Source organism: Cynocephalus volans, chromosome 7 (genome assembly GCF_027409185.1).
Source record: "Cynocephalus volans isolate mCynVol1 chromosome 7, mCynVol1.pri, whole genome shotgun sequence".
NCBI classification, from domain to species: Eukaryota; Metazoa; Chordata; class Mammalia; order Dermoptera; family Cynocephalidae; genus Cynocephalus; species Cynocephalus volans.
In genome coordinates, this window is record NC_084466.1 from 118,743,763 (window position 1) to 118,761,818 (window position 18,056).

Here is an 18,056-nt window from a genome sequence, read left to right on the forward strand (position 1 = left end):
ATCACCAAGGAAATCTGATAAATCTCAAGTTTCCAGCCTCAGTTCCAGATGTTCCATTTCAGCAGTCATTGGATGTGACCCAGAAATCTGTCCATTTAAAATGAGCCCCAGATGAGTTTGACATGCATGGCCTATTCTCTGAGAAATGCTGGTCTAGTGCAGTAGCAAGCTGATACCACCTTTGCCAATCATGTGGCACTGATGATGTTCCTTAACCACTCTTAGCCTCAGTTACCCTCTGTAAAGAGGCAGTAACAACACCAAATACATACGTCCGTTGAAGGATAAAATGAGGTTCTAATATAAAAAGCTTGGTACAGGGTCCGGTCAAGACAGGCAGCCAGTAATTAGTATTAAATTATTATATTATATATTATATTATTATGAGTATATTTTATTATTATTATATTATAGGCACCTAGCTCTCACTATTTGTAGCATTAATCCTAATTATCTGTAAGTTACAGGGCAGAGAAGACTAGGGAAGCTTGAGTTTTCTGGACCATAAAGTCCCTAAATCCTGGGTCCTGGGGTCTCTGCAATGAGGTGCTGCGGCAGACAGAGCAGCCCTCACTCCTCAGAATGATTAGTGACTGCAGAACACTCTGGTATGTTGATACACCAAAGACCAGCAGCTCCCAGCTAGGGAGCTGCTGAGAATGCTAAACAGCCTGGGCAGAAAAACACTTCGAGACTAAGACCCCGAAGGGCAAGGGAGGGTTTTGGTGGGTTTTTTTTTGTTGTTGTTGTTTGTTTGTTTGTTTTTAACATTTTGTACCTCCCAGGTCAAATGGGCAAAGGAACAGTTGAAGTTGGTAGCTCCCCTAAGTAACTCTGCTTCTGGAGCAACCTCTGTCTCATCCGTGAAATGGGCTGATAATACTACTTTCCCCACATAGTTTCGAAGAATAAATGAGAGACGGTATGTGTAAAATCCTTTGTATGGATGCTAGTGGTCCTTGGAAAGTATTGTTATTGTCTCATCCCTTCTGGTGTGAATATATCCATAGTATCCTTTTCTAACACAGGTATTGATCAGAAAGGAGACGGATGGTCCAAGTGTGTAGTGAGGTTTTAAAGCAGTGTTTCTCAGTGTTTTTTAAAAAAATCTATGTTTCCCCCAATAAACTTAAAAGTTATACTTTATATAGATATATAGAGTTAAATATATAGTACATATATATTAAAAGTCATAAATTGTATATGAACAGTCACACATATATACATATATACATGTGGGAAATGTGTGAGACTTAATGTACAAGGTATGAATTTTAATATATATAATGAGTATATATATATGTATATATATGTACGTGTGTGTATATATATGATAATTGTTATTTTTGTTTTCATCAATCAGGCTACCAGTACTGGAGTTATGAATGTAAAGTAATATAATCACTCCACACGTTGGGGAGTCATTGTAGATATCCCACTGATACACTTTAATCTGTGTTCGTTCTTTTATTCTCCCGTGTAGTCTCAATTCCTTCCATTTACAGAACGTAAGTGGAGCTTCCCGTGTTCCTGCTGGGATTCTACCCTTTCTTTGCCTGGGAAACATCGGTGCCAAGTGCGTCGCGTTCTCGGCTGGACCACTAGAAGGAGCCACCGAGCAAGGAGTGAGGTCAACCTTGCAGAAACGATCAGCCAATGCCAGACGTTACCGGGAGCACATTTAAGATTTATTAAAACACACATAGGTAACGATCAGAGCTTTGGCCAGGAATGATTTGGAAAGAAACTGAAGGCATTACTCCACAAAACATTCACAGTCGTGTGCAGGAGACAACAGAGCGGGCGAGCGTCTCAGAAGCACTTGCGGTGCACGATGGAGGGCCCGGCCTCGTCGTACTCCTGCTTGCTGATCCACATCTGCTGGAAGGTGGACAGCGAGGCCAGGATGGAGCCTCCGATCCACACCGAGTACTTGCGCTCTGGAGGGGCGATGATCTGCCGGGGGGGGGGGGGGGGGGGGGGGGGGTAGAGAAAGAAAGGTCATTAGTGCAGTGGCAGTAGCACAGGACAGCTCCTGGGTGTTCTGCCATGGGCCACATTTCCGCTGTGGTTTCTTGAGCAGCAGCAGGGACACTCTGGGCTGTTACAGGACAAGGAGGTGTGGAGAGGCCGCCGATTCAGAGATTCTGCAGTGAATACCTTTGTTTTTCTGCCTTCCCTCATGCAGTCTATTCCCGACCATCCCTAACTCCTCTACCACATTACTGAGCAAACTGAAAGTTGGCCCTGAATCCTACCATGGCCTCCATTTAGGAGCTCTGACAATGCCTCTGATTTCCGTAAGCTCTGCCTCGGAACTGAGCACCACACACACCCTCTATAGAAACAAACACCAGCATTCTTCAAAGGAGAAGTTTTAATTGTGCCAGAAATTTCTATATGAGTATTTTTCCACCAGCTTAAGTCAACTGTCACTCTTTGAAAGGCCACCCAGATGCACTGCTTAACATCCAGAGACACAGGGTCCCTGTAGGGATGAACGTTCCCCTGGGATGGGTTCCTCTCTCAGCTACATTGGCTGGCCTTTCCCAGCACACAGGCCTGACATACAAGGTCATGCTCATGTTTCTTAAATAAATTAATGCTTTACACACAGAGAGCAGTGGATCTGACCAGGGGTCTCGTCCACCTGCAGCAGCTCAAAAAATAGCTACAGTTGGGCAATTCCAAATTTCATTCCAGCTTGGCTTCTTGGGTAGAAAGGGAAATGGACACTTTTGGCAACAGACAAGGTGTTTCTGAAACTGTGGTTAAAGGGTTTAATTTCCTTATATCTCCCAAGCTCTGGTTGAGCATTTGTTGTTTAATACCAATAGCTGACATTTACTGAGCGCTTACTATGTACCAGGCACCATGGTAAGCATTTTGCATGTACTATCTCATTTAATTCTCATAACGACCTTGAAGAGTAAGTATTAAATTACTCCCATATTACATATGAAGAAAAAAAAGGCCGAGACAGGTTTAAATAACTGACTCAAGTCATACCAGTTGTATCAGTGGCAAACCCAGTACTTGAATATGAGCATTTTCAGGTTTTTGTTTTGTTTTATTTTGCTTTAGAAATAACCTTTTTATTTTGGGATGATTTTAGATTTCCAGAAAAGTTACAAAGGTAGTACACGGACATTGCATAGATCCCTCACCCAGTTTCATTTTCCCCTAATGTTATCGCCTCACTTTCCCAGGTTTTCAATGGTTCCCTATACTCTCTCACCACACAGTCACCTTAAGTTTCACATTCGTTTCTAATCAAGCCAGGTTCGGAGAACTGGGAGCTGCCAACTCCAGCTGCAGCCTCTCTTTGTTATATACCTTCAACTAGGCTGGCTCTGCGGTAAGCCCAGCAGCTGGCTTCACCCCCTCCCTCCAGTGTGGGAGGGTCACCCCAAAACACAAACCCTTCAGAAAACAGTTTCTCTTCTCTGATGTTGAAGTCTTTTAGGGCAGGATTGCCCAGAGCTGATTGTGGAGACAGCGAGCATGTCTTAGTCTAGCATACTCCGTGTTAGCCACATACTGTTTCCGAAAAGAGAAGGGAGTGCAAACAACAGAGGACTTGTTTGAAGACTTCTCGTGTGTGTGTGAACTGCACTAGAATTGTCCCTTCTGCATCCTGTGACATGGGTCAGAGGGTACCAGCATGGCCTTCGGATTTCAGAGAGTGTTAATAGACTTTGAGAAGACACCAGCCACATGTAAGGTTGCCTTCAAAGAATGATCTCCATTTAATCCCTGAGTTCACTGAATAAGGACTCAACACTCACACCATATAGGGGCCCTGGGTGGCTCAGGGACTGAGCTTGGTCATCCTAGAGTCATTGTGTGCTTTTGAGCAGCTATATCAAAAGATGTGCCAGACACAGAGATGAAGATAGAATTCTAATTCCTGGCCACTGGGACGTGGGCACATTCAGTAGTGAAAGAAGAGTAAAAGCTACTGAATCTATAGGGTTTAAATTACTAAAGAAATAAATCTAGCTCATCTGTATTTTTTTTTTTTAGTATTCACATGAGATAGATTATTTTTGTGATGAGGAAAAACAACAAAATATGTATTTTATATATATTTTTTAAAGAGATGTAAGCACATGGGGAGCTCTGTTGAACTTGATTGCAGCTGCTGAAGGTAGCTGATAGGCAAGGATAAGTATAGATCAAATTTTGTTTTAAATAATTCAGTTCCTCTTATAAACTTGATTGGTTTATATCCTATGAAGTCTGGGATGTGTGGATTTTTACCCACTGCCTAGTCCTAGAACCCATGGCTGCATGTGACAAGATATGGCCCCTTAGGAATCCTTCACATGTGGTTATAGGTCTGACAGTGCTGGGGACATAGCCAAAGGGAGGTCTGCACTGAACAGTACCTTGATCTTCATGGTGCTGGGTGCCAGGGCTGTGATCTCCTTCTGCATCCGGTCAGCAATGCCGGGGTACATGGTGGTGCCCCCTGAGAGGACATTGTTAGCATAGAGGTCCTTCCTGATGTCAATGTCACACTTCATGATGCTGTTGTAGGTCGTTTCATGGATGCCAGCAGACTCCATCCCTGGAAAAGAGACACAGGCCATAGTCCTTGGGTGGTGGTAAGACCCAGATGAGACATAGAAGCTGAGCTAAGCGACTGGATGATCTAGCACTAGACTGAGGCTGGTCAGGCATAAGAATCCAGGAACAACCCATCTGAGAGACTAAAGGGCCTTGTTATGCTCCTTGTCTTCCTGCTTTTGTCTACTGAGGAAGCCCTTTTGCAGCATAGCCAGCGTGGGACTACAACATATCAGTGATTTTTAAATAGATGCACTGCTATGTGTGGTTAAATAAGGAGCAAAGCCTTCAGATTCCTCTCATAGTTCCCACACTGAGCCAGTGTCAGAGCCGTTGCTCAGAACTCTCCCGGGTCTGTCTTTGGCCACTTCCTTTCTCTCCTGCCGAAAGCTAAATGGTGCTGAATCATCAGAGAAATGTTTTGTCCTATTTGGCAAAGACTTATTTTTTTTCAAACTTGATAAATTTTCTTTTGTCTGAACTTTTTTGTTAATTTCTGATGGGTCTTTTGAAAAAAACCTCTAGGCGTCCATTGTTTGCAGGGCTGTGATGTGATAATAATAGTAGCAACAGTAATGCCTAATTATTAATTACTAACAACATCTAATAATTATCGGATGCTTGTTTTGCCAGGCACTGGGCTAAGTGCTCTGCATATATCTCCTGTAACTCTCAGAGCCGTCCTGTGATAGAGGCACTATTAAAATTTTCATTTTATACATGAAACTGGGGATTTGGGGAGATTAAGGGACTTTCCCAAGATCATGAAAGTAGAGCTAAGACTCAAACCCAGGCTCGCTCCTCCCGGAGCCTGTATCTCTAAACAACTGTGTGAATCCCTCTCCTGAAGTCAGTGCTAACGTGGGAACAGGCTCCCTTGGGTGCTGTTCCATTTTTCTCTCTCCCCATCCCCAAACTCTCAGCTCTCAGCACACTCTCCCTGCCCACCCCAGAGGCTCCACTGTGTCCTAAGCACAGACAATATTTAATTCTCTCACCATACACAAGAATGCTTTTGGCTTGATGACAATAGAAATAGTGTTTTCCTAGAAAGAAAACTTTCGTGGCCTCCTTAAGTCTTCTAACCTTGAAAATGTGATACTTTCCCTTTCCCTGGTTTGGAAATGCTTTTGGTCTTTGGGCCCCTGTCCCATGTCTCCATGTGCAGAAGGGTATTGGTAGCCAAGGGCTGGTTGGACATGGGGGAATAGGGTGAGTCCCCTCCCCAGGAAAGGGGTGTTTGTTGCCTACCAATGAAGGACGGCTGGAACAGGGTCTCTGGGCAGCGGAAGCGTTCGTTCCCAATGGTGATCACCTGCCCGTCAGGCAGCTCGTAGCTCTTCTCAAGGGAGGAGGAGGACGCAGCAGTGGCCATCTCATTTTCAAAGTCCAGAGCTACATAGCACAGTTTCTCCTTGATGTCGCGGACAATCTCACGCTCAGCTGCCAACCAGATACAAACATTATGGCAAATGTGAGGGTTTCACAGTTGGTAAAAATCCATCTGCCTCACTTCAGTCTCTCCCCCAGCACATGTTCCTTCAAAAAAGTGTCAGTTCAATGCTCTGCAATCCAAAACCCATGACGGTAATTACATTGTAGGTCTACCAGGGAGACATCTCTGTTCCTAGCACAGTGTCTGACACATAGTAGGTCTTAGTAAATATTGTCTGGAAAATGCATTACAGGAAGAAAATGAGCTAGCTAGAGAAAGGCACAGAGCAGGGAATCCTTTCATGCAGTAACTTTTTTTTTTTTTTGCAGGATAACTAATCATCCTACGTTATAATTGTTTTATAACAGATGATTATACAGGAGTTTGAGTTGACCAGAAAGTCTTATGCTAACCAGCTCCTCAGGTACCTCATGATTTTCAAAAAGCCTCAGAGACCCGTGCAGCCTGGCCCAGGTAGAGTCCAGCTCACACCTTTGGCCCACTGATCACCTTCCAGAAAGAGGCGGTGCTGGCTCAGGACCAGTCCTGTTCCAGAAGGCTCCAGTGGTGCATATCGAAGGAGATGTGGAAGGAGTGGGCAGGCAGATACATTTCATACTCCTGGGCTCTGAAGATCTAAGTTATGGGTTGCATGTCAGCCCTTGGGAACCTTTTGGAGGTGTCTTTGTGGGGATCAGAGGAAGAATGAAATTAATTCAACTCCAGACCACAAAAGGGGACTTTAACACCATCAGGGCTCAAACTGAGAACCCCAGAATAAGCCTCAGGTATGTCCAGAAAATTAATCATTTGGACAACGCTAAATTGGTGAGGGGAGGACAGGCAGCTAGAGCCAAAGGCACTGAGGCCATCTCAACGTTCCTAGTAATGCCTGACACTGCCTTCTTGTGGAGGAACACAGGGTGGCACCGGCTCAGAGTCTGAGGACACGTACCCCTCCCTGCCTGCTGGGCTGGCAAATAGCTAGCAATTATTGAATGCTTACTCTGTACTGGGAATTCCACATGCATGACCTCATTTTATGCTCACAGTAATCATGTGAGATAGGGTCAGTTATTATCCCCATTTTACAGATAAAGAGATGATGGCTCAGCAAGATTGGTTAACTTGTCCAAGGTCACATAGTGAATGATAGTTGGGTCCCATGTTCTGTCTAGATGTCTCTAAAGACTGCCAATACTACATCATGCCATTTTCAGTCTCTGCACATTCTCTTTTCTATTTGTCAATAGAAGGGATTAAAAAATGCTCAGGTAACACAACTCTGACTAGCTCATAACACTAGACAACTCTAACTGTCCTCAAGGAAATAGTATAATTGTTTTGCAACTTCACATAGCAAAAACGCCATGTTTTGCTCTGTGCATTAGAGTCAGGCCTTGCCATTTGCAAGACTCCCTCCCATCATCTCCTTGGATAGTCACTGTGGTCCTGTAAGTTACTGGGAACAACATACTGTCCTACACTCTCTCCCCTTTATTTCCCATGGGCCTCACCGGTAGTCACGAAGGAATAGCCACGCTCGGTCAGGATCTTCATGAGGTAGTCGGTGAGATCTCGGCCAGCCAGGTCCAGACGCATGATGGCGTGGGGCAGGGCATAGCCCTCATAGATGGGCACGTTGTGGGTGACTCCATCTCCAGAGTCCAGCACGATGCCTGGGGGACAATGGGGCATGATAAAAGCCACCACAGCAGCTGGTGTGCAGTCACTTGCTGGTCTGGTAGAAGGAAGTCTTAGGGGAGGGGGAACTTCTAAGTCCCTTATTTGGAAGGAGGAAAGAGGGTATTTGATAGGAGATGTGAGGCAGGGCAGGGCTTGGGGAAGATGGAAGAAAGGAGGAACAGCAAGAGGGAAACAGTAGAAAAAGTCCTGCCAGAAATAGGAGGTCAAGGGCTTATTTTGACAGGTGAGAAGCTCTTTTAGGGCTAGGATCAGCACTGTCAATACTAACTCACCCCAGTCCATTACACCCACACATTTACAGTCGTCAAACCCTGTAACTGGCAGTGTATTCAATCAGGGCTCTCCATTGCTCCCAGCCACCTACCAGTTGTACGTCCAGAGGCGTAGAGGGACAGCACAGCCTGGATAGCCACATACATGGCTGGGACATTGAAAGTCTCAAACATAATCTGCAAAGCAACCCAAAGAGCTTAGTTAATGATGTGGCCAGTCTTCTGAAAAGTGTTCAAGAGCATACACCTTGTTGAAGGATGCAGATGGGCCTGCCTGGTTCTGGGCAGAGGAGACCAAGGTAAAAGAGGCCAAGGCAGTCCTGGTCACTAGAAGAGGAGAACTGACGGTGTGAATGGACAGACTGTCACATCGGTGACCTGATGGGAGAGGGAGGGGCGGAGGTTGTATGCACACACGGCCTGGCCAGGGGAAAGGAGGGTCTAGCTTCTCTCTTGAGCCCTGGCCTTGACTTGAATGTGACCTGGAAGAATTCACCAAATTAATAGTTGACTGATGTGAGCTTTATTTCAGGCTTTTCAACTGTAAATAGAGGAAGAGTTTGGACTAGATGAGTTCTCAGGCTCCTTCAGTGTAGACAGTCTAAGTCTTATTAACAATATCAAAGCCAGAAAAAAAAAAAAAAAAAAGGAAAAAAGGAAAGACAACACCTATGTTTTGATTTCTCTGGCACTAAGAAAAAGACCTTTTAAACCTGAAGCTCCAACTAATTGGAATTAGCCCAGTGCTGTGATTTGTCTGAGGTTCCATTTAACCTCTTTTTATGTAGTTTCTGGGTCAATGCTTGCCCTAGAATCTGAGGCCTCTTTGGCTGCAGTGGGAGGGCACCGGATTCCAGGATGACAGGAACTGATGATCATGGAGGACTGCGTACGACTGTCAATGCCCCAGCTCACCCAGTCCAGGGACGAATAGAACCAAAGCCCTTCCAGGTCACTCATGAGAAGTTTGCACATCAGGAGACATACATGGGACTTCATTTTTTCATCTGTAAAACCCTTACTGGTCTATTAACCAGAATGTCTGATATCATTTGCTAGATAGGCGTAATTCCCAACTATTTTTCTGCCTTCACACCATTCACAGGAGCAATAACTGTCATCAGAAGCAGCGTTTCTTGCTAGAGGGAGCAATTCCCAGGCACACAGATGCTCCCTTGTAGAGAATAATTGCTGGTGTAAGCACCAAGAGCTCTTCCAAGGAAAAGACCCTGCAGTGTTTACACTTATGATTCTCCAAGGACAAAAGATCATGGGTCAATTCCAGGCTCTACCACTTCTAGTTGTGCATCCTTGGGAAAATCACTTAATGTATCTGAGTCTTGATCTCTTCATTTATATAATCAAGATACTAATAGTTCCTGTTTTAGGTTGTTAGGAGTTAAAGGGACAATGCATGTAAAATGCTTAGTCTAGTACTTGACCACAGCAAGTGTGAATTGACAGTAGATGCTATTATTAATAGCTCATCCAAACTAGAAACTTTCTCTGGCTGGTGAACTGGGTGGTCTACTGCTGTAAGGTCTTAATGACAATAATAATTATTATTTGTTGATTGTTTATTATGTCGGGCACCATGATACACATTTATCATTTTGTCTCATTAATCTTCACAACAATCCTTTGAAAAATAATAGTACTAGTACTATCCCAGCTTATAGACAAGGAAACTGAGGCTCTGAGAAATTAAGTGGGTTCTTTAAGATCGCATAACTGGTAAGTGATGGATCCTGGTAAGTCCAACTAGATCTGTCTGACTCCAGAACCAAAATTCCTACTGTATGTTACACTGCATTTTGGAATGACTTCTCCTTAGAAGTTTTTAACCTAAACATGACCCCATCTCAATTAAATCTTTTAAATTTCTATGGTTCTTGGAGGTCCAAAGGATGATCCTGCAGTAAAGATGTGCGTACCATCAGTATGTTCCTGTCATCTGGAGTCTCTGAGTTGCAGGAAAGTTGTCAGTGTGTCGGTGGACTTGCTGGTTGGGGTCTTCTCTCTGCTGTCCTGCTTAGCCCCTTTCTAACAGGACTTCCCCCAAATTCTAAGGTGCTGGGTGCTAGGGTGGATATTCACCTGGGTCATTTTCTCCCGGTTGGCTTTGGGGTTCAGTGGCGCCTCTGTGAGCAGGGTTGGATGCTCTTCTGGGGCAACACGAAGCTCATTGTAGAAAGAGTGATGCCAGATCTAGGAAGCAGGGGACAGAGGAGAAACACAATGATGTGATGTCGTAGACACTGCAGAGCACCAAAAGGGACCAGAATGAGCTAAATGAAACCAGGACCAGATATAATGTTACAAATCCTCATTTTGTGTCCACATTTTTACAGATGTGGAGATTGAAGTTGGAAGCATGTGAGTACATTACCCAAGGATTCATATCTAGTAAATGACTGAGCAAAAACCCAAACCCAGATTTGTGAGATGGTGCAGTGGTTGAGGGCACAGGCTCTGGAGTCAAATCTGGGTTCAGACCCCAGCACGCCATGTCTTGGTTGTGTGAGCTTCGGCCAGTTTTTAGCCTTTCTCAGCTCCAGTCCTAGCACTGGTAACATGGGGAAGAAAGTAACCAGTATGTACCTCATTGGGTCTTTGTGCAAATTACATAAGGTAACCCTAGAGATACTATCAGCTCAGTGCCTGGCCCAGAATAAATATTATTATTCAACTATATCTTTTTGACCCACTCCTTCCATTGTAGTTAATATTCATGGGAAAATTATCTAGTTTAGTAAATAAAAGGACAAGTGAATGCATACATGAATGAATGAATGAAGCTGACCTTAAAAACTAATTGCCACTTTTTATGCTTCCAGAGAACTTGCCCTTTGCAGTGTATGTGGACAAGAGAACAGGTTTCCCTGCCTCTTGGATCCACCACCCTTTTTGCTCTCCAGGCTGGCAGAGCCTCTGTTGGCACACTCTGATAAATATGTGTGTGTGTGTGTGTGTGTGAGAGAGAGAGAGAGAGAGAGAGAAGCTTATAGGTAAATAAAAGGCCACGTATTGTAACTCTATTATATGTTGCTGCATTTTTAAAATTTTATGTAATTTTCTCATCATTTTTTCTGCTTTTTCTCTGATCACTGGTGTTTCTAAAATTCCTAATAGCAAACATCAAAATCAAAATGAACTCTTCTCCTCATTAGCTCTTTTGTACAGGTCTGGGAGATAAGGCCTTACTTAATGCAATACAGGGAGATAATTTTAAAAATATTTACTTATGAACGTTCACCAGTGGCTATTGTGCTTCAATATGTTGAGGGGTATTCAGAAAGGTACCAATGATACAGTCCCCTTTTCTATAGTGAAAACTAAGAAACTTTTTTTTTTTTTTTTAATGTTCAGGGTGAGTTAATGAAAAGCTTTCAATTGGTTGGTTAAGGCTATTCTCAGCTTTTCAATGCCTCTTAAACTGTATTGCATGGAGAGGTCTCTGATGGGAATGAAAGAAGGATTATTCTCTGAGCTGCTGCTCATACAACACTTGTCCTAGGAGGGTAACCCAGTTGACATGAGCAACAGACTGTTAATTCCCACCACTGGCAAAGGGCTGCTCTTATAATCTATGGAACTGTTTCCTTTTGATTAGTTTATAAATCTGGTAGGCAAGGATTTCTTTTTTTTTTTTAAAGAAAAATTTCAGGATTTTTTTTTTCAGTGAGTAAGAACCCAGAATAAACACTAACAAGTAAAAGTACAATTGAGCAATGCGATCCAGTTATTTTCCCAGCAGTAGCATGACGTTGTGAACCAGAGGCCATAGGAATTAGGCATCCTGAGTGCTCAACCTGAAGCAAAACTCCCGGTACCTTTTCCATGTCGTCCCAGTTGGTGATGATGCCGTGTTCTATAGGGTACTTCAAGGTCAGGATTCCTCTTTTGCTCTGGGCTTCATCACCCACATAGCTGTCTTTTTGTCCCATTCCTACCATCACCCCCTAAAAAGGTTCAACACATTAAGAGTCAGCCTCTTCCAAAACTTGTGAATTGATAAGAGTCTAATCACAAAGGGTTAAATGTTGAGGTAGAAAGTTTCTCTTTTGGACCAGCAACAATGTAATGAGTCATTGTCACTATGCCCTTAAGCCATATCCCTTTGGTGATTGAAAACAGAACTGAATCTGCCTCTCCTGTGGGAGAGGCAACTTTACATTGTGTTTTTAATTTTCTGTGTCTCTTGATGAGCTCTGTTAGGGTAGAGATCATGTTTGTCTTTTTCACCACTATAGCAAATTGCCTGGCACATAGTTGGCACTCAATAATTATTTGTTGAACTTATGAAATTTTACATATTAGTTAAATGGCATTCTGTCTGTTATAAATCCTTTAAACCATACTTTTAAAGTTGTTTTCTACCCAAAAGTATATAAATATTGTTTTCTAACCATTATAAGCAAAAGCATTACTTCTACAAATAACCTTGATGCTTGATTTCTAATAGATAAATCTATACCAACCAACTCTATACCAACCAGCTATTAAGATATTTGCCTAAACTAGTCAGCTGCATTTTTTTAATCATTAAGGTGAAGTCTTAAAAAAATTCTCATTACTAGATTTTAAATTGCACTGGAGTGACTATTTTAGAATTGCAAAACAGCCATGGCCACTATAGGTATATAGAATACTGGCATGTACAAATATCTTCTTTGTACAAAGTTCAACAAAGAGAAAGACAGATTTTGTGCATTGAAAGAGGCTTTGAGGGCTGGCCCCGTGGCTCACTCGGGAGAGTGTGGCGCTGTTAGCGCCGAGGCCATGGGTTCAGATCCTATATAGGGATGGCCGGTGCGCTCACAGGCTGAGCGTGGTGCAGGCAACACCATGCCGAGGGTTGCGATCCCCTTACCGGTCAGAAAAAGAAAAGAAAAAAAAAAAAGAAAGAGGCTTTGATTACTTATTCTTTTGAATATATGCCAAGCTGAGAGTCATAAATGAGGTTGGTTCAATGCACAAAATATATTTCTGATGTGAAGGAGAATTTCTGAGGTGAAATCACCAATATTTTGTTTATACATAATACATAAAATCACCATGTGGCTGCCTGGATATATTCTGTTTGAAAACTAACATTATGTAAAATTACATTTGACATCAATGCTTGCTTTCATCTAACACCAAGGTCTATGAGTTTGGGTGACCTGGCCTTTTGTTTTCGTTTCCTTCCAAAGAGTAACTATGGTATACATCCAGGAGAACTTGCAAGTATTTCTGATGATGATGATACGATGGTGATGAGGATGATGATGTTGACAATGACTATATTTAGACAAAAAGAACATATGAAAAAGGGGCAAACTTTATATCTGATAGACACCCAGATAATCAGTCTGCATTATGTATGAAATTGGCATTTACTCCTGGACATGAACCAACACAGGTATATTTTTAACAAAGTTACATAACTTCTGGGCAGAGACTCAGATCATCTCTGGATACACATGGACACAGAGGGACCTAATCTATAGCCCTGCTCTCCTCTGGTCCAATCAGAGTTTTGCTCACCTGATGTCTGGGACGTCCCACAATGGATGGGAAAACAGCCCTGGGAGCATCGTCCCCAGCAAAGCCAGCTTTACAGAGCCCAGAGCCATTGTCACACACCAGGGCGGTGCTGTCCTCTTCTTCACACATGGCTGGAGCTGCTTCACAATGTTCTGCAGAAAACAGGGAGGGAGCAGCCTCAGCTGTAACCCAGCAGTTGTGGCACTTACCTGACCACTCCCACGTCCAGGCTGGGCTTGGGCCCCTCCTCGGATCTCCAAGCCCTCTCTCCTGCTTATCTGACAAAGCATTTATCTCCAAGTACTTTAATTAGACCATAAACCTTTGATGAGCTGAAACTCTGACTTCTGTGTTTACACAACTGGCCCTTAGCAGTGGCAGGTACATCTCACCTTCTCTCTCATTGGCACTTTAAAGACGGACTAAGCGAGTGAATGAATGAGCAAACTAGAGCACAGATGGGCATCTCAGACGAGGAGACCAGATCTTCACAGGGCCAAGCCGCTTACCATACATTAAAGAATTTTCCAGAACTTTCTGTCTGTATCAACCCAAAGTCACATTTTTCTAGACACGTTATAATTTTTTAAAATTGCTTCAAAAAGTTAGACTTTGAGGGATGAGGAGCATGAGAAAATTTTTAAATGTTTAAGTATTTAATGTAAATGTTTAAAAGAAAAAAAATCTCTTTTGGATCCTGAGGACTTTTATCCTCAGAGAAACATTCAAACAAATCAAAACTTTCTAAAAAGGTGCTTTAAATTTTAGGGGCCGTGATTATCTGCCATTAATAAAAGTCACTGATAATCTAAAAGCCCAGCAAGTGAGGATGAGTCTGATAAGTTTTACATCGTGTAGCAGAACACTTTGCTGCCATTAGGAAAGGTGAGTAAAAGGATAAGCTAACAGTATATTCTTATGTAAGAATAATAGGTTACAGAAAGTGACATCGTATGATCCCATTAAAAATGTATTTTTACGCATTGCAAATAGATTAATCATATTTACCAGGATGTTGACTGAGATTATTTTGAAATGGTGGGTTTTGTAGGTGTTTCTAATTGTCTCCCCTGGGTTCTGTCATATTTTCTTAATTTTCTAAATTGAGCATGTATTCCTTTGGTTATAAAATGATATTTTAAATAACCCACTTTTAAACTTGGATCCTTTGACAAAATTTGAAAGGCTGGAGCAGAAGTGTCATTTAAAAATTTGGGAAATTGGGGCCGAGCCCGTGGCGCACTTGGTAGAGTGCTGCGCTGGCAGCGCGGCGACGCTCCCGCCGCAGGTTCGGATCCTATATAGGACTGACCAGTGCACTCACTGGCTGAGTGCCGGTCACGAAAAAACGACAAAAAAAAAAAAAAAAAAAAAAAAAAAAAAAATTTGGGAAATTGAAGGTATATTAGAGGACATTTTTCATCCAATGCTTTCATTTTTACAAATGAGAAAACCCAAGGGAAGTGATTTGCTTGAGGGCACATGGTCATTAGAGGCAGAGCTCCAACCAGAGATCAGGTTCCTTTTGGTTTACCCCTTCACTTCCAATCCAGGATCCCTTTCATTTTTGTAAGCAGAATGAGAGGGAAATATTCTGTAAAGAGAGGGACACCCAGAGTTCTCCACTAGGCAATGAGATCTCAGTTAGGATTCCAAGTTGACGGAGATTCTTCTATTAAATTGGTGATCTCATTGCAAATCCAGACCTAGGTATAAGAGTCCATTCTGTTAAGGACATTTCTGGGAAGTAGGAAAAGAAAATAGCTATTACAGTTGGAGTTCTGCCAGACCACTCCCACAAAATAAAGTCTGCATCGTCTTTCCAATTGCCTGGAACGTCCACACAACAGTACTTCAAGTAGCATAATCCTTTGTGAAGAACGTAAACCTCAACAGAGAGGATGTATTTTAAAATCAGGGTATGCTATCATCTCTATCCGACAAGCAAGGAAACCAAGGCTCAGGGAGTTGAGGTGATTTGTCCAAGATCTCCCAACTGGTAAATTTAGGCCAATGGAGATTATAGAGCGCAGTGATTATGAGCTCAGACTCTGGAGTCAGACTGCCCGGATTTGAGCTCCACCACTTAAAAGCTGTGTGATTTAGAAAGTTATTTAACATCTATGAATCACGGTTTTCTTAATTATAAAACAGCGATAGTATTGGTACATACCTTACAGAGTTCTTATGGATATTAGATTTTTTAAAAAAGCATTTAAAATAATTCCTAATGGCATACACATGATAATTTCTCAGTAAATGTTAGTTTCATCCTCATTATTGTTAATATCATTTTATGACTATTATCATGATCCAGAGCTTTCTATGTTTCATCTTTGCTTTCTTCCTACTCTGCCCCAGGCTTAGAAGAAAAATCCTCAACATGTGGATTCCACTTGCAAGAATGGAAAACGGGAATTATCAATGGCTCGCCTTTTTTTTCCCCCACCCTTCCCTTCCTGTTCCACACACTGAATTAAGTTTGGCATTCATGTGATTTGTTTTTTTTTCCTAGCAGATTAAGAACTTTAGAAGAGAGGAGAGAACTATATAAGGGAGGTAAGACAGAAGAAGCAGGAAGAATCTGGGACATCTGTCAAGAGGCAGCCAGCACTGAGGGATCAGCAGGCCCTCTGTGATGTGCTAAGCACACTTTCCACACCAAAAGGAAGGACTGAAAATGGGATAAAATATTTGGAATTCAGGTGGTCTCTGCAAATGGGGAGGTACGACCACAATGAACACAAGGATATCCTTAACCCCTTTTTGTTAGGCAAGAATGGTTTGGGGGAGTGTCTGAATACCTGCAGAAAAAAGTAGTCAGACCCTTAGCGTCGGGAAGAATACAGAAAAAAACCTCAAAATTCAATAAACGTATTTTTATTTGGCAGAAAATATTCAGGAAGAATTTTATAACCTCTGAAAGAAGCACTGCTGTCATTACAGAAGAAGTCTCTGTGTCCCCGGAAAGAGCTGGCTCAGTGGTTCACAACTCTTATCTAACCTGAATGAGCAGCTGCTTTGGAGCAAAGCGTTTCCTAATTAGGTAAAACATGAACGTCTGCTTTTGGAACTGCACCCGGGTTAGGGTGTTTGCTCCAGCTGCCTAGAGTACATTTTATGCCAAAAAAGAGTAGTTAGTGGGAGGGGAAGGGGGAAAGGATGTTACAGTTCCCAGCTCATTGGTCATGAAACGCAAACCATATTTAGTCATGAATCACAAAATTCAAGAAAATCTCAGTGTGAAAACTCCAGTCCAGGCTGAAGCTGCCAAGCCCTGGTTTACAGGAAAGTTCAGCCTGGGGTAGCAGGGCTGGTTGCACAGTCATGTTCACCTCACCAGGCTGAGCAGAACTTTAGGCTGAGAGAAATGCAAACCAGAAATCCCAGGGGCTGAGACACACACAGCTGTCAGATGCAAAGTCTGCTCCTTCCCTCTTTTTTTGAAGAGAAAGATTCGGTTGGTTGCCTGCTATGCTCTGCTGCAAATGACCCATAATGCAGATCTTAACATGTAAGCTCACAGATGCATTCAAGAAATATGCATTTCCAACATAAGACACTGCTTGTGAGAGCCATGGGTGCCCAGAAGCAAATACACCAATCCAGCCAAAATCAAAGACTAGGCAACTACCCTCTGTTCACTTCTAAAATCCACTTCCAGGCACCTTAGCTGCTCTGGAGATACAGTCCGCTGAAAAATCACTACACCAAAATCTGAACCACAAACAAATCCCTGAGCTTCCAGTGCCTAAATATAAATAAATGTGTAACTTATTACAAACAGCTAGACTGCACATCTACAATGTCTTGCAAGATCTGGGCTGTTGGTTTAGTATAAACAGATTTTATAGATGACATGCATGAGTAAAAATTTTATTTCATCTTCCTCTCCACCTCCTCTACTACGCCAAGCTGCATATTAGTTTTGTCTTTCATGTCAGATCATTAGAGCTAAACATTACAATTATTTTAGGAATACAATCTTCATTCAAAAATAGCAGAGCACAGAAGCCCAGCCAAATCCCTGCAGCCGACGTCTGATTATACAGGGTAATAAAAGAGCCCCTGTAATCGATAAGTCACATCTCTGGGCGGGGGCACTTACCCTGACAGTGCTTGGCTGGGCTTCTCTGGTCTGGGTGGTGTTCAGGGAAGCTGAATGCTGAAGGGTTATATAGCCCCTTGGCCTGCTCCCCTCCCACTTGCTTCCCAAACAAGGAGCAAAGACAGACTTGAGCCTGTCGTTCAGGCTAACACAACCATATAGGGACCTCAGCACAAAACTCTCTAATCTGGGTGGCCAGAGGCCTGGGTCTCTTCCACTGCATTCCACTGCTCTGCTCATGAAATGCGAGGCAGTTCAGCTGCCTGTGAGATAAACGCCCTGAGCCTGCAGGACAACTGCTGCAATGCCCGGAGATACGGAGCTAGTGTAATGCGGCAGATGCAGGCACGGTTTGCACATTCCTCAGAGGATGCCAGTCTGCTGTCCTGCTGGCATTGCAGGCCGTGTCCTAAGGAACACAGTGCAGAAAGGG

The 18,056-nt window shown here is 42.9% G+C and overlaps 1 protein-coding gene across 1 annotated transcript; it reads right to left on the reverse strand.

The window, feature by feature from the left end:
• Nucleotides 1-1,704: 1,704 nt before the first annotated feature.
• Nucleotides 1,705-17,648, reverse strand: ACTA2 (actin alpha 2, smooth muscle). Its single transcript, XM_063103366.1, has 9 exons — nucleotides 17,624-17,648; nucleotides 13,516-13,667; nucleotides 11,820-11,948; nucleotides 10,084-10,194; nucleotides 8,079-8,163; nucleotides 7,525-7,686; nucleotides 5,824-6,015; nucleotides 4,392-4,573; nucleotides 1,705-1,956 (listed from the first exon to the last, which is right to left on the reverse strand). Exons 2-9 carry the CDS (start codon nucleotides 13,642-13,644, stop codon nucleotides 1,813-1,815), a joined length of 1,134 nt encoding a protein of 377 aa, XP_062959436.1. The 5' UTR covers nucleotides 13,645-13,667; nucleotides 17,624-17,648; the 3' UTR covers nucleotides 1,705-1,812.
• Nucleotides 17,649-18,056: the final 408 nt, after the last annotated feature.